This window comes from Armigeres subalbatus, chromosome 2, assembly GCF_024139115.2.
Source record: "Armigeres subalbatus isolate Guangzhou_Male chromosome 2, GZ_Asu_2, whole genome shotgun sequence".
NCBI classification, from domain to species: domain Eukaryota; kingdom Metazoa; phylum Arthropoda; class Insecta; order Diptera; family Culicidae; genus Armigeres; species Armigeres subalbatus.
In genome coordinates, this window is record NC_085140.1 from 181954838 (window position 1) to 181972452 (window position 17615).

Genomic DNA, 17615 nt, shown 5'->3' on the forward strand with positions numbered 1-17615 from the left:
CTGACATAATGCTATAGAAATTGCATACATTTAGGGTGTACTTGTTGGAGCATATCCATGTACGCCCAAAATAGTGTAACTTTGAATGTCTTTATTTTTTACGCGCTTCTTAGTTTTCATTATTTTTTCTGTGTAGGTATAAGCAAAACATTGCGAATTTAGCATCAGCTGCCTTTGATCACTAGCCAGGAAAATATTCATTGGACTCATTGGATGCGCTTTGAATTTTTCAGGCTTCCAAATTTTTCTTGGATTGATTGCGTACTTATTTTTTTTATAGATATTTGGTTCCTCTCCTCTGCAAAGCTGAATTTCGGCTTTTCACTTTGAGAATAAAAATTGGAATTTAATTCACAAAAGTGCGTTTTGTACATATATTTCAACATATCGTTTTGTGAACAAAGTTTGAATCCCATAGGATGGGTCTAGAAGAATGCACATGAGTTATGCTAAATAGAATTCAACAACCCATATGCATTCTACAAGGCCCATTCTATGAAATGCAAACCTGATTCGCAAAGTGAAAAGTCCTGGTTTGTGAATTTATTTCCGTTTTTCACAACAAATGTACGTGACAAACAAAATCCAACAAACCATATGAATTCTGCATATTCTACGAAATTCAACCTATTTTCTCAAAGTGAAAAGCCGACATTGAGATTTGCAGAGCAGAGAAACCAAATTTCTCTGAAAATATGTACTTTATTGAATTAAATTCTCTTTTTCACAACAAATCTTCTGCTTCACTTTAAAAGGATTCTTGTTTGTGCTAACGTAAGAACTACACGACACTTGAAGACGCGACGCGAGACAAGACTTAACACTTTTTGGTCTTACAATCGTCAAAGGAGTTAAAAACTACATTTCTGTCGACCGGTTTCGGGCGCGATGTTACCCATCTTCAGGACAATGTCTTCTTCATTGGCATTACATCCCCCACTGGGACATTGCCGTCTCGCAGCTAAGTGTTCATTGAGCACTTCCACAGTTATTAACTGCGAGGTTTCTAAGCCAAGTTACCATTTTTGCATTCGTATATCATGAGGCTATTTAACACGATGATACTTTTATGCCCAGGGAAATCGATACAATTTCCAAACCGAAAAGTGTCTAGACCGGCACTGGGAATCGAACCCAGCCACCCTCAGCACGGTCTTGCTTTGTAGCCGCGCATCTTACCGCACGGCTTAGGAGGGCACAACAAATGTACGTGTTAAAAAAAATCGGGGAAGGACCATTTGGCCGAATACCGTTCGGCCGAAGGTCACTACGCTGAAAGTTGTTTGGCCGAATATACCATTTCTCACTCACGGAAAATGACCCTTTCGGCCAGATCGGTTTCGGCCTAGTGGCATTCGGTCAAATGGCTTTCGGCCGAATGGGTTTCGGCCAAACGACCCTTCTCCATAAAATTCAACAACTTATGTGCATTCTACAAGGCCCATTCTATAAAATGCTGACTTTATTCTCAAAGTGGGAAGCTGACATTGAGTTTTGCAGAGCAGATAAAGCAAATTTGTATGAAATATGTACTTTTGTGAATTAAATTCCAGTTTTCACAACAAATGTACGTGCTAAATAAAATCCAACAAATTTTAGGCATTCAGCTGGGCTCATTCTGTGATACGCAAATTTTTTTTTTCAAAGTGAGGAGCCAAATTTCGGCTTTGCAAAGCAGAGAAATCAAATTTCTATGAAAATATGAACTTTTGTGAATTTATTACTTTTTTATTTCACAAAAACCATTACATTGGCATTACATCCCCACACTGGGACAGAGCCGCATCGCAGCTTAGTGTTCATTAAGCACTTCTACAGTTATCAACTGCGTATATGAAAATACGTACTTTTATAAATTACAACCCGTTTTTTCCAAAAACTGGACATTCTAAACACATTACTGAATCGAAGAAAAATATTTCTCGGGTACTTATTCAAAAGGACGTAAGTGATTTTGTAAACAAAGATTCAAACGCCGTTTTGTCGAATTTGATAGCACTCCCACGCAAACCATCACCACAGAGAGGTAGGGGAAAGCTTCGGCTACCTGTTGGTGGTGTTGGTTTGCGGGGGAGTGCTATCAGATTCGTCAAATCGACGTTTGAATCTTTGTTTACAAAATCACATACGTCCTTTTGAATAAGTACCCGAGATTTAAAATACGCTGAAAATGGTTGAAGGCAGGTGGAAAAGAGTGAAACACTGTTGAATTATGAATTATTTGTCATCTATAAAGACGCTGTGTCTACTGAACTACTAAATAATTGGAGGTTATTTAGGACAAAAACTTTATTAGGTTGTAAGGATCCAATTATGTCAATACAAATTGCTCTAATTTACTACCAGCTGCCAAACAGATCTGCTCAGGAGTCGATGGTGCCACTGAAATTAATAAAGATGTTAAAATAAATCATTAATAGCAATTTAATTTCCAGATTATTTCCTACCCATAGTAAACCATTCGTCATCCAATCCTGCGTCCTTCCTAGCAGAATTCAGTGCTCGGCGCAACGCAAAAACCAAGGCCACCGTCATGTTTAGGGCTGGTTCGCCAGTTGTTTTAGATCGTAGAACAAAGCTCTCATTAAACGTATTGTGAATTAATTTCACTCTAAAATCCACTGGAATGTCCTTCATTCCGGGCAGATGATAGTTCCACGTCCTGTTGGTTAGTAGCTGGCCATTTTGACCACTATAGACTAAATTTTCCGTGAAATATAACCCTATTCCCATAACAAAAGCACCTTCTATCTGGCCTATGTCAATTCCAGGGCTTATGCTTTCGCCTGTATCTTCCAGCACGTCTACTCTTCTGATCTGAACATTTCCAGTCAGAACGTCTACTTCCATCTCGGCACAAGTCAGCCCCCAAACTAAATAGTTTTGGATATCCCCTTCCTTGTACTGGTACATAGCGCAAAGGTCGATCTTATCGTTATAACATCTATGCGTTATCTGTTCCCATGACTCGTCCGGAAATTTCTCTTTGATCGGCCTAATTCGTTCAACCAGCTGGTCACAGGCCTTTTTGGCGGCAAAACAAGCCGATTCACTTGTCATGCTTCCGCCAGATACAGTTGCGTTCGGAGTTGTTAGACTACTTACTCCTTTAATACTGATTTTCCCCATAGGAATACCGAGAACACGTGACGCCACTTGCGCCACTTTCGTATTGACCCCTTGCCCCATATCGATTCCTCCAGTAGTTATGGAAACAGTTCCATCGATGTGGTAGATCGAAACAAGAGCGTGCATTTGTCCGAAAAACACCTGCGGGTATTGCATTGGGACTATTGCTATCCCCCGCTTTTTCCAACGATTTGCTTCGTTGTATTCATCAATTTCTTGTTTTCGTTTCTCGTAATCTACATCCTTTACGAACTCGGGCAGTAGTGTTCTGATTTTGCAGTCATCGCTCATGTTCTCCAACCTTACCGACAGAGGATCTTTCTTCAAAACATGCGCAATGTGCTCCATGATGTTCTCTGCCATTGTAATACCTTCATTGGTACCTGGTCCGCGACACCACGTGTTACTCGCCGAATTGGTTATCGCGGCTTTACCGACCAACTTCCAGCGGCTGGCGTCGTAGCAATTTTTGTAAAACTGAGCCGTTACCATTTCGATAGGCTCATTCAGACTGCACCCGTAGTCTTCAACGTAGTTATTAATCAGCTTTATAATCTTTCCATTGTCGTCGACGTCCACCTGGTAGTTGCTAATGCAAGAGGCTCTCTTCCCAATTGCCTCCATGTTTGATTCTACGGACAGTACCAATCGCACCGGACGTTGACTGAAGTGTGCGGCAATGGCACAGGCACAAGCCACTTGTGAAGCTCGTGAAATTTTCGATCCGAATGCTCCCCCCAAACGGCGAATGTAGAAGTTTAAACTATTCTCGGGGATTTTCAATGCTTGTGCTACAGCGATCTGGCAAATATCAATCCATTGCGTTGAACTGTACACATCCATGCCGTCTTCCGTTGGGACGCAAATGCATAACTGTGGTTCCATTGAGAAATGAAATTGACCGGGAATTTCGAATCGGCCTTCAATATTTGTGATCGCTCCGTTCAAGATTTTTTCCTTGCCGAATTTTTCTCCTTCTTGATCGTATGGCTGATCATGAAGACGCTCGGTGGCATTCAGCGACAAAACATGCTTGAGTGTGGGAAGAATCGGTTTACCATCGGGTTCACTGTATACTATGTGAACCAGTTTGGACACTCGATGGGCGAGATCGAAGGTATCGGCTAGGATGACGCCAACCGGTTGTCCGTTGTACAGAACTTCGCCACTGCAAAAGATTTCCTCCGTTTCCGGGTTTCCCAGTTCAGTGGGCATGAAGTCATTTCGGCCCGGAACATCCTTGGCAGAATAGAAGGCATGCACTCCCGGAACATTGAGAGCAGGTGACGGGTCTATGCGGAGAATTTTCGTTCCGGGTTGGGTAGCGGTTACGAATGCGGCATAAAGTTCGGACGGAATCGTTGGAAGATCTTCGACGTACTTGGCCTGCCCAGACGTTTGCGAAAGGGCTTCTACTTTGGGAATGTTCTTGGTCATGGGCCAGTTTTCTCGGATGGTTTGGAATTTTTGTTTGTTCGTTGATAATGGCCGAAGGAAACCCTCTGATCCGGAGAGATATCGAGGATCAATGAAAGATTGATGGATGTTTGCCATACTCATGACTGCTCGGTAAAATAAAGACAATGCTAGATGTTTGCGGTATGTGGGAGAAGCGTGTGATGTATCACTATTTGGGTTGAGCTCAGCATTGAGCACATTCAGTATAGATTGGAGTACATCGTCGGAGAAGATGTTCTTGTTCCTTAGATATTTTTCCGTATCTGTTGCATGAGTGAACTGAAAAATGATTTAACAATATTAATATTAATTGAGATGTAAAAATTATAATGCTGGAATATCGAACAGGAACGAAAGCAAGTTTACACACTGATTTTTTTTTACAATTCCGTATCATAATAGGTACATGGTTTGAGCGGGCTTCAAGAGATTTAATTATTTGATTAGCTGTGCATTTTCCTCTTCCTGAATGGAAGGTCTGATTAAAACTTCTTTTTACATCAATTTTTTAACGCTACGAGGGAGCTTTTTACGCCCCAGGAGATGGATGTCAAACCGAAAGTCACTGTAGTCGGCGACGTGGCTTTTTTATTGTATTTGATTCCCGAGACATTTTTGCATATTTTTTCTGGTATTTTTTATTCTAAAATTAAATGAATTACAAAAAAAATCTCTTAGTAATTTTCTTAGAGAATCCTTTGGGGATTTCCCAAAAAAATCTTGAAAATTTGCGCGGAAAATTCTTCAAAAATTCCTTGATTATGTTTTTAGATTTTTCTTTGGGAAATTCTTTGTAGCTTTCTTGAGATTTTCTCGGATTTTTTTAAAAGTTTTCTCGGAACTCGGAACCTCGAGAAATTATTTGAAGCATTTCGTCGTTGGAAAATTCTTAAAAATTTCCTTGGTATTTTTTTGGGATTTCTTCGGACAATTCTTTGCAATTTCCTTGGGAAATTGATTTGAGTTTTTTTTAGAAATTAAAGAATTTCCTAGGAAAATTCTTCGAAGCTTCATCGGACATTTTTTTGGAATTCCCTCGGGTAATATTTTGTAAATTCTTCGGAATTTCCGCAAGAAATTATTTAAAATTTCCTTGGAAAATTCTTTGGAATATGCTCGGATAGTTCTTTGAAACTGCCTTGGGACAACTTCCTTGAAACCGCGCCATTTTGCGAACTTCTCATGTAGTTGAGATAAGTAAATCTTATTTTCGCTAGATTGAATTACAGCTTCCAATTCCGTCTAAAACAAATGTATGCTTCTAATTATATTTACATTTGGCTTACATGTTGGCAGTTTACTTAATAATGTATGTTATGGAATATGTCAACTTTGTTATAATTTAATCGGCTCTCGTATTTTGGTTCAAATGACCAGCTGGGTTCATAGTTTTGTTAAAGACACGATTTTCCTCTACTAATCGAACGAAGTACAATATCCTAAACTTGTGAATATATCAGAGTTTTGAAAACGCATAACTTTATTTTAAAACCAACCAGTTTCTTTGCAGTTTTTGTTTTAAAAATGTCAACTAATAATAAGCGAGTTATGGGCAAATCTACCACAGTGTTTTTTTTAATTTTGCTGGTTACAAAGAACCAACCTTTGGAAAAAAAGTACGCCACACCTTAAATAAACAAAAAATATTTCAATAACACAGCGCACACTAGTAACTATGGAAACAAATATACTCTATTACCAATATAGTCCACTCTGGCTGATTTGAAGAGCCAATGCAGTAGCTCCGCGGTGTCACAAAAGGCAAGCAATGTAGCGAAGAGACATTCCGAGGGGTGCCTACACGTATGATTCAATATGCAGTATAGAATTTCGGAATAATCATCCCATGGCCCCATTTTGATATCAGAATTTAAAAATAAAATTTTGAAAAATGTGATCAAAATTTTCAAAAATTTTGAAATTATTGTATTTTTTGCAATTATTGCAGCCCTTGGCGTTAGTTACCTTTTGTGACGCAAGATGGTGTGAATGTGCTGTCTCTTGCCTAACATATGGGGCTTTACGAAGTGGACAATATTGTTAATCTTCTTCTTCTTATATATAAAAATGAAATGGTCTGTGTTCGTATCCGCATAACTCGAAAACGGCTGGATGGATTTTCTTCATTCCTTCAGCAAATATGTTCGTCATCGTTTCCGACGGGTTTATATTATATTTCCTCATGTGAAAATCATATGTAAAGTTGAGCAAATCGTGAAATACTGAAACAAAGATTCGTATGGGAATTCTGCATAAGCAGTTCGCAACGCACATTTTCGCCTACTATGCAGGACAACGTCTGCCGGGTCGACTAGTATACTATATTTGATGGAAACCATTATTGTTCTTTAGTATGCTAAGATTGCTTTGACTGGTTGAATATATTTAAGAATGTTTCCATGATATATTATCACAAAAATGGCATAATTTAAACTGACTGCTTTTCAAAGCCACGTGTTAGAAGTAGAATATATTGAATTATTTAGCCTTGGGTTGAACGGACGGATTTATGTGATGTTAAAATCTTGTTGTTGAAGTAACCATTAGACAATAGTAGATAAGCCAATTTTGTGGCTTTTAAGGTTTACTAAACCTTCAATATCTCAGCCCCATCAGATTATTTTTTCAATCTGTTTTAGAGAAAATAGAAAAGGCTATCATTTCACTCCGAAAACGAACTTTTTATAGAAGCCTCTGAGACCCATAGTATTATATACCAATCGACTCAGCTCGACGAGCTGAGCACATGTCTGTCTGTCCGTGTGTATGTATGTGTGTATGTGTGTGTGTATGTGTGTGCACAAAAGCTATAAAAAACATTAGACAACTTTTCGTATAGTAATCCTTAACCGATTTTCTCGCAACAAGTTTCATTCGACAGGGGACAAAGCCTTGTTGATCACTATTGAATTTTATAACGATCGGTCATTGTGTTTCAAAGTTATGAAGAAAATGGTACATCGGACCATATAAATCGGTTGGTGTCTTAACTAAATGCGAGAAAGGCACCACCAACGCTAGGTGGATTAATCTGGGTTTTTAGAAGTAATTTTTTTTTTGAGCCCTCTCAAATTACAAAAATGTTCAGAAACTGACCACCAGCCCTCCCCCCCAACCATTTTCTGGCTACGTCACTGTTCACGGATATTGACCTTTTCTGCCAAAAAATGGTCTCCTTTCAGTATCTCAGTCGATTCTTTGGTTTACTTAAGATCAGCTTTCCCAATGAACCCATTTTTTAAATCCTCCCACGGTTTAAACATTTTTATATTTTTTTAATTTTTAATAGTTCAAGACGTCAGCAAATATGGGTTCCTTGGGATGGTTGAAATGAAATGAATTAGAGCATCAATTTCAACGTTGCAATGATACGCTCTTGAATAACGTAGACTAAAATTCAAATCAGCGTGAGAAATTGAATATCGGCCGACGGTCAGTGATAGAATGTGACCAGCGGCTATTAATCTAGAGATTTCCTGGATGCCCGTAAACTTAGACCATGAACGGATTTTATTCCCCACAAAAGACATAAACCACGTTTGAAACAGGCCGCCTAGATCTTTGGCCATGCGGGTAGACTTCAATACCTTACTCCATGGATTTTTTGATGACTATGAACAATGAACATATCCCATGATCGCACTCTATCATAAGAATCACAAAAGACATGTCCGAACTCCATCAAGTTTTCAAAGAACCTCATTACTTTTAAATGAAGAAAAACTGCTTAGTATGCGTTAATATATTAACATGGATCTGCAACACATATGAATGCGCCGAGAAAGCCTTCAGTTGAGTTGGTAAATTAAAGGCTCTATTTTCGTACGACAAAGTATACCAAAAAATTGGAAAGAACTGATGTTTTTAGTTTTTGGGATATGCTGATCCATTTGGCCTATGAATTAGCTGAAAATGCTATTCTGTTAAGGTGGTAGATCTGAAATCCGAACTGTATGACGATCTCGGTTGATCTGGAATACTTGAAAATTGGAAAGATCTGCTTATTGCGTTTCCATATACATATTAGACCTGTGCGCCGAAGTATTTGTGAACGGCGGCGGCGTAAGGCCATTTTTACACCGGCGGCGGCGTCGCGCCGTAAGCAATGTTCGGCGGCGGCGTGAATCGGCATGAAGAATTTTGAGCTGAGAAAAAAAATTTCACGCTGCAAGCCAGATGATGCTTTTTATTATTATTTTTGTACAATTACTATCTACAGTCAGACTGATAGGGTGAACATCTTAATAGGTGTAGCTTGTATGTCCAGAGCAAAAGTTTACATCACATCCTCCACTAGGACATTGCCGCATCACAACACATAAGTTCATTGGAAAGCTATTTGGATACAAATCCATAAATTCGTTCGGAAATTCCTCAAGATATTCCTCAGAAAATTCGAAAAAGGAATTCTAAGCATTAATTAAGATGTTCCCTAATGAATTCCTTCAGAACTTCTTCTAAGAATTCCCTTGAAAATTTATTTGGGTATTTGTTAGTAAATTCGTTCCGCAATTTCTTCAAAGGTTCCTTCAGGAATTTCCTTAGAAATTACTTTAGGGATTGCTTTGAAAATTCCTTTACGGAGTCTTTTGGGAATTTCTTTAGAAATTCATTGGAAAACTTTTTTAGGAGTTTCTTTGAAAATTCCTTTAAGAATTCCTTAGGAAATTACCATGGAAAATCTTTCAGGAACTATAGAATACCTACGGACACTGATTTAGGAATACAATCGGAAATCCCTTTTGAAAAAAAACCTTTGGAATTAAACTTAGGATTGTTTTCTTAGAAATTCCTTCCATGAATTTGTTGTTGGAATTTCTAATAAAAATTCTTCCAGTAATTCCTCAACAATTTTCTTTGGAACTCTACGAAGATATTTTTAGTATTCTCTCGAAATTTCTCTCTGGAATTTATTTAGAACTTTCTCCAGGATTTTTTTCCATATCTCCTTTAGGAATTCCTTCGGACATTCCGCCCTGAAATTCCTTTAGCAACTTTTCTAGAAATTCCTGTAGACCTCCGCAAATTTCTTTTAAAATTCCTCTTAGAACTTTTTCGGGAATCTCTTCTGAAATTCTTTTGGAAAATCTTCGGAAATTTTGTTTGTAAATTCATTTTTTTAAATATTTGTTTACGTGTTATTTTTTTAAATTGACAATAAGTTTAACACTCAAATTCCCTCAGGAGTTTCTTCGAAAATTCCTTTAAAAATTCCTCCTTATGATTCGTTTCGGAGATATTCTTGCAGGAATTATCTAAGAACTTCCTGGAGGAAGTTCCAAATGAGTTTCTCAGAAATAAATAAAAGGCCTTTCGGAAGGTTTTTTGTCGGAATCCCATATCCATAAATCCTGAATCCATATAAATTCCTGTGGCTTTTCTAAAGAGATTTTCGAAGAAATTCCTGGAGGATCTTCCGACTCTATTCTTGAAGGAATAACCAAAAGAAAACCTGAAGAGGTTTTCGAACAGATTTTTAAATGAAGGATTTTTTCGTGGATGTTTCAAACAAATAGCTATTGAAATTTTAATATTTTCTCTAAGAATTTCTTCGAAAATCTGGACAGTAGTAAAACAAACTTAGTTTTGACTCTAGAATCAAGACTACATGCCAAGAAAAACTCCCAAAATATCGAGATGGCGGATATTAGGATATTCTCAAGAATTTCTTGGGAATTTACAGCAGGAGTTCCATCGAAAATTTCTACAGATTTTCTCGAAAATACCTTTTATAATTCCCTAGAAAATATATTCAGGAATTATTTCGGTAAGACATCAAAAAACTCATTCTAATGTACCTTCAAAAATTCTGTCAGGAATTCCATCGGGAATTTCTTCAGGAATTCCTTCAAAAAACGTCCACAAATGAAACCAGCTTTTTCTTTTAAATTTCCCTTAGGAATTGCTTCTGAACTTTTTAGGACCTTAGGAAATATCTTAAGAAATTCTTCTGGAAATTCTTATAAAAATTCTTCTAAGATTGATCTTTACAATTCCATCAGGAATTCCTTCAAAAAATCTGTTTGGAATTGGAAATAAAAATTTCTACCCATGTAGATACATGGTACACTCCCCACAGTTGTGAAGGATTCCTCAAAGAAGTTATCCCTCGGAAAGCTCAAAATGGATTGCGAATCTATTTATTAGTTGCGAGGTGAACCGGCCCAGGGCCGAAAACCTCACTAATAAAGACAATAATAATAATAATAATAATAATGTTTATTAGTCTGTTTGATTACACTGTTGAAAGGAGATCCCGCGGGCTTCGCATAAGAGTCTCTGCTTACGGGTCTGCCGCCTCTGTTTTTTGCTTTCATACAGCAGTGCATTGAAAGCAGAATGGTCTTCAAATTCGACTGTAATATTGGGTGGAGCCGTATGCAGAGCAAGACTCAAGCCAGAATGATGGATAACTGTACATACACACATACTTTTGAAAAATTCCTTCGGAAATTATTTTAACAATTTCTCTGAAACTTTTTCAGGTATTCCATAAGGCATTCCATTCCCTCGGAAATTTATCTAGTAATTCTTTCGGAATTTCCTCCGCCATTTCCTTCCAAAATTCTAGGACGAATTTTCAGATATCAGATATAATTTCCAAATGAATTACCGACATTCTTAGATTCCTTCAAGATTTTTTTTGGACATTCCTCCAAGAATTCCTTCTGAATTTTCTCCAGGGATTCCTTCAGAAAATCCTCCAAAAATTACTACGAAGATGGATCCAGAAATTTCTCAAGACTCTAAGCAATTTCTTCAGGTTCATTCCTTCAGAACTTTCTCCAGGACTTCCTTCGGAAAATATTTCAAGAAATCCCAGAAATTTATTTGGGTATTGTTTATCAAAATAAAGTATTGCGTATTTATTTATTAGTCTGTTGGATTAGACTGTTGAAAGGAGATTCTCTCTATCTTCGCGTAAGTGTCTCTACTCTGCCTCGGATATTCGTCTAGTATTTCCTTCGGAATTTTCTCCGCCATTTGCTTCCAAAATTCTAGGACGAAATTTCCGATATCTCCGTACGAATTTCAAGAGAACTCCTAAAGAAATTGCCGACATTCTTATTTATTTTTTTAATTTTGCTGGAAATTCCTCCAAGAATTCCTTCAGAATTTTCTCCAGACAATCATCCACGGGGATAAATCCAAAAATTCCTCAAAACTCTAAGAACTTTCTTCAATTATTCCTTCAGAATTTCCTCCAGGATGTCCTTTAGGCATTATTTCAGAAAAAAACCGAGAAATGTCTTTGGAATTTTTTATAACGTTTTTACAACAATTCTTGCAATTTAAGTACAAGGGGGAGTGAAGGAAATGTTCAATTTGGTGGGTCACGTGTCCCATCGTGCTCCTACTCCAGAAACCAAGTTACCAAGTTTTTAAATTCGCATATCACGAAGCTATCACAATGATACTCCATGCTCAGGGAAGTTTAAAAAAATTCTATCAGATTGGGAATCCAAATTCTACTTTCATAGTGTTGACTTGTAGCCGCAAATATAAGCACTAGACCAATTAAGATATGTACCATTCAAATCTTTAAAAAGATGATGAATCACCCAATGCGACCAGAATGAGGTTATTCCACATGAAGTTACATATGAGATTAGAAGTTCATCGCTACGCTTGTGGATGTGTAGGTCTGTTGCCAAGAAGTTCTTGGATGACCTAGCATTTAACACGCCAATGCCGGTAAAAGTGACAGAGATAAAAACAAATCTGCTATAGGTATAACAGCTATAATGCCTGATAGGTTGCCTTGGTCCGGTAGATGCAAACGCACTACATACTGTGATTTTTGTTTTGACCAATCATCGGCGTGAAATACGAAATTCGGCGGCGTGGAGCCAATCGGCGTATGGCGCGCCGCCGACACCTTTAACGGCGTCGGCGTACGTCAATAAGTGTCGGCGTGGCGCGGCGGCGCACAGGTCTAATACATATGTATAAACATAGCGCACAAAGAATGTCTTAAGGCTTCAACACTCAAACAATGGTACCTAAAATGGAGAACTCTAAACTTGAAATAGGCTTTCTTAGCCGTGCGGTAAGATGCGCGGCTACAAAGCAAGTGTGACATGTGCATTTCTTATGTCATCAAGTTTCTTTTCAACTAAGTTTCTCATAGAATATTTTCCCATGAAATCAAATTGATTGCACAAGCATTACCTGTAAGGAGTCCAATGACTACAGACAAGCTGTTGTCAGCACCTTCTCCATTAGGCACTCCCAATTAAACATGCTATACTCATTCTCTCACTCTCTCTTAATTCAAATATCGATCCAAGCTCAGATGTCTTCAGTAGGTAAACTTATATTCGACAAGTTATGAATAAAGCAATTACAATTCAACCTTCAACGTGATCGTTGGTTATTTTGAGTTATCACTCTCCTAAACGAGCACTCAGTGTTCTTTCTGTGACACAAGACCATGCTGAGGGTGGCTGGGTTCGATTCCAGGTCCGGTCTAGAAAATTTCCGGGATGGAATTTTTTCTCGACTTCTCTTGGCGTATACTAGCATCATGATATACGAATGCAAAAATGGTAACTTGGCTTAGAAATCTCGCAGTTAATAACTGTGGAAATGCGCAATGAACACGAAGCTGTGAAACTGCAATGTCCCAGTGGAAGATGTAATGCCAATGCAGAAAAAGCAGAATATTGAAATTGGTAAAATTACGGATGGATGGGAGGATGAAGAACTGTCTGCCGGCTGGTTGGATGGCCTCATATGCCCAATATATAAGAAAGGGCACAGACTAGAGTGTATCCTGTTTATGATCAGCCTGCGGATGATCCTTGATAAATTCCGGGAGTACAACTTGCAGGCTCACCATCTGTTCATTGATTTCAAAGCAGCGTACGATTCAATGAAGAGAAATGAGCTGTGGCAGATAATGTCCGAACATGGTTTTCCGGCGAAACTGATTAGACTGATACGTGCAACGCTGGATGGCTCGAAATCAAGTATTCGGATTGCAGACGAAGTGTCAACCTAGTTTGTGACCTTAGACGGATTGAAGCAGGGTGATAAACTTTCGAATTTATTGTTCAACATTGCACTCGAGGGCGCTATTAGGAGATCTGGCGTGCAGAAGAACGGCACTATCATCACACGGCCGCATCGACGTCGACCTCATTGGAATCGATCGCAGAGCAGTAGTGGAAGCTGTTGTCCCACTGAAGAAGAAGACGGCGAGTAGGCTCAACCATTAACTCTACCAAACAAGACAAAGTACATTGTGGCAGGTAGTGATAGGGGAAGACCTAGTGGTGTTGGTGCAGAGGTAGTGCTTGATGGGGATGTGTTTGAAGTTGTGGAATAATTTGTTTACCTTGGAACGCTTGTGACATGTGACAATGACGTTTCCCGTGAAGTGAAAAGACGTATTGCTGCTGCTAATAGGGCCTTTTACGGATAACGTAACCAGCTTAGGTCCTGCAGACGGAAACGAAATTTGCTCTATACAAAACTCTGATTCTATCAGTGGCCATTTATGGATATGAAGCATGGGCGTTAAAAGAGGTGGACCGGAGAGCTTTCCGGGGTTTCGAGCGAAAAGAGCTGCGTACAATACTCGGAGGGAAACTAGAAAATGGTGTGTGGCGCAGACGCATGAATCATGAGCTGTATCAAGTATACAAAGAAGAAAATATTGTGAATCGAATAAATTACGGCAGACTTCAGTGGGCTGGTCACTTAGTGCGAATGTTGGAAGAAAGAATAGCCAAAACAATATTTAACAGAGAACCAGATAGGGGCCGGCGACTTCGTGGAAGGCCACGAACACGCTGGCTACACGCGGTGGAATCGGACCTGGGGACCCTGAACGCTCGGGGAAACTGTATGAATATCGCCAAAGATCGACGATTATGGAGCTCTACAATACGCCAGGCATACGTGTATCGAGGCTGAAGCCGACCTGATATCCAGGTAGGTATAATTTCTGTCGAGGCATGTAAAACTATCGCTGTGATGGTGTGGTCATTAGCCAAAGAACATTGACTAATGACGGATCGACGACAATTTATCAGATTGAATACACCTGACACAGGTTAATTACCTTTGCATTAATTCCTCCGTAGCAGATGGAAGCTGATGCGATGGTCGTTTTTTCCGGATTAAACTTGAATAGAAATGCTGCATTGACGTACGCATGGACATTCTGTGCTCGTGGCATTATTTTGTACGATCTGAACTCATAAATCGCTGGGTCTAGTGGCGGAAGCACAACGTTGAGTAGAATCTTTTTGGTCATGTCGATGTCACAGAAATCAAGTGGCGATACAGTCGAAAGTTTACCTTCCGCTCCAACTGAAATAGAATTGCGCTGTTAGAAAATGTAATCAATTGAAATAGGTATCTGATATAATATTTGCTAACCTATTGTTATCTTTGCCCCAGCCGCTTCCAAGATAAGGAACAAATCTGAAGGGAATTCATGGCGTTGATTCTTTATAATTAGATTACCGGCTATCGTTCCAGAGTTTCTGACGGGTACATTAGCGACCAGATCAATATGTTTAACTAGCTGTTGACAGTACAGAAATTCCGGTTTGATGTTGGCCGCATTTTGGAGAACGACCGAGAGTTCACTCAGAGACACATTTCCTCCAACGGTTAAAGAAGTATCCAATGAATGGAACCGCAGTTCTTCAATAGAGTTGATATCGATAAATACCTCCAAGTTCACATTTCTTCGATATATTCCTAAAATTTTGGAATCATTAGCGATCGCCATCATAGTTTTTGCATTGAGTACATACCGTGAGCAGTGTTCCCCGCCACAAGCATGTAAGGCCGGTTCCCTATTTTCTCAAATATAACGAAAACATCATGAATATTGTAGACCTTATGCCACTCACGCTTGTCTTCAAAGGTAAGATGCAAGCCTTTTTTCGGTACGACATCGCATTTTCCTTGGCATGGTTTTCCAGTATTGCTGCAAATTTTTGGCAAATCTTCGATATCTTCGCATACTTCTTTCAAATGAGGCTCAGCGTCTATAGCCATCGATTTAAATGCGTCTAAAATCGGTCGATAGCCAGTGCAGCGGCACAGGTTACCCCCGAATGCATTCTCCACCTCGTTCATGGTCACCTTGCCCTGTTTCGACTCCAAAAGGCTGTACATATTCATGACCATACCGGGTGAGCAAAATCCACATTGCGTACCGTTGAAATGCGCCAATCTCAATTGAACGTCATGAAATCCTTTAGACTTGTTTCCGATTCCTTCGACAGTTACAATATCCAATCCATGGCACGAATATATGGGGAACAAACACTACAAATTGTATACAATTATCTAACAGCTGTAACATATGCCAAATATCTCATGTACCGAATTCACAGCCCAGCTCTGTCGTTGCCCAGTTTTTGGATGATTGCCGTTTATGTTAACGATGCACGATCCACATCCGCCCTCGCGGCACACCATTTTTGTTCCACTGAGTTGAGCATTTTTGCGAATAAAAGTCCCCAAAGAGGTGTCGACTGAGACCACACTAGGATTCACTGCCGAAGTTTAGTAAAAATGTTCAAATCCATTGGTCCTAGAGTTTAACCTTCCTTGATTCTGGACTACGACTTACCTTTGTAAAGTTGTCCGTTGATTGTAAATATCACTTCCATATTACGCCACTAACTTGAATAACTTTGATTAAAACTTTCTGTGAGAGTCACACAATGAGGCACGATCCATTCACTGCAGGCGAGCGTAAGAGATTGATTAGAAGAACGCCGCGCCGGCACCGCTATATATAAAACTGACCGGTACACGTGCCACACGACTGCGATGAGCGAATGTTTATCAACTAGAGGTTGATTCCAGATTTCGCATTCAAGTGAAGTAGTCGACTCTCTCTGTTTTTTTTTTTCATATCAAGATGAGCAAATACCTACCACCAACAAATTCATTCTCAGTTTTTATTTTCGAACAACGGCTCGTCGTGTAGTGGTGAAATGGCCAGCAGAGAAAATCCACGCATTCGAAAACAGAGTCATCCATTGAAGCACTTCACGAATGCTGGGTTTTCTAGATTCGACTCTGTACTTTCAATTGATGGCATTGGTAGCATTTAAATCACTAAGCATAGATAGATAAATCATATTTTTGTCACCCTCACTAAACTAGTTCATGCAAAAGTGGATTTTCCAGCACGAATTGCACATTATTTATCTAGACTTTCCGAAATAACAATTAAACATTCATTACCAAGTTAAATTATTGAGCTGATGATTAGACGAATTAAAAAAATTATAAAGAACTAAGGAATTATCTTATGCTCAATATTGAAGAAATCATCGAGAAAGAAAATATAGTGAAAGAGACTTAGAATTTAAAAGCTAGTACAGTAATATTCCGATTTTATCACCCACTGATAAAATAGGGAATGTAAATAAAAGATTTTTTTTTTTAAATTAACAAGTTGAAGTTTCACGAATATAAATCATCTTATGCCTTGGAAAGGCAAACAACGTTAACGGAACCCGGTCGATAAGGCTTACGAAATTCTTGAAAGGTACTCAGAAATGATTCAAAATGAACCACGGTGAAAGTTATTTAATGAAGATCATTGTTATTTGCGATATTATTTACAAAAATATAAAGATTGACTAAAATTTTCACCTTTTTGGGATGACAAAATCGGGTCGAAAACAAATTGGGAAGTTACAAAATCGGGTTAATACTGTATTAAGAAAACGGATGGCAGAAGCCAGTACATATTAAAGTACACACCGAGTAACAAGGAGCTCACTACGAAATAAAGGAATAAATAATTGGCGAATTAACGAATGAGTGAATAAACGAGTTAACCATGTAAGGGATTAATTATAAACGAATTATCATATAAACAAATTAACAAATTGACGAAATAGCGAATTAGCGAATTAACGAATTAACGAAATAACGAAAACACGAATAAACGAATTAACAAAGTAACAAATTAACGAATTACCGAATAGTCAAATTATATAATTTATCAATTAACGAATTAACGGAATAAAGAATTAATGAAT

At 38.6% G+C, this 17615-nt stretch overlaps 1 protein-coding gene across 1 annotated transcript; it reads right to left on the reverse strand.

The window, feature by feature from the left end:
- Window positions 1-2227: 2227 nt before the first annotated feature.
- On the reverse strand, window positions 2228-16335 carry LOC134211342 (uncharacterized). The gene is made up of 7 exons (XM_062688122.1): window positions 16187-16335; window positions 15937-16109; window positions 15360-15879; window positions 14977-15303; window positions 14657-14907; window positions 2448-4866; window positions 2228-2382 (listed from the first exon to the last, which is right to left on the reverse strand). The coding sequence occupies exons 1-7, from the start codon at window positions 16224-16226 to the stop codon at window positions 2312-2314; spliced, it is 3801 nt and encodes a 1266-aa protein (XP_062544106.1). The 5' UTR covers window positions 16227-16335; the 3' UTR covers window positions 2228-2311.
- Between the last annotated feature and the right edge of the window lie 1280 nt (window positions 16336-17615).

Coding starts and splice junctions, on each gene's coding strand:
- LOC134211342 (XM_062688122.1), bottom strand. CDS start 16,226: ATGGAAGTGATATTTACAATCAACGGACAACTTTACAAAG. Junction 16,110..16,186: donor CAACGGACAACTTTACAAAG/GTAAGTCGTAGT, acceptor AAACTTCGGCAG/TGAATCCTAGTGTGGTCTCA. Junction 2,383..2,447: donor TGACGAATGGTTTACTATGG/GTAGGAAATAAT, acceptor TATTAATTTCAG/TGGCACCATCGACTCCTGAG.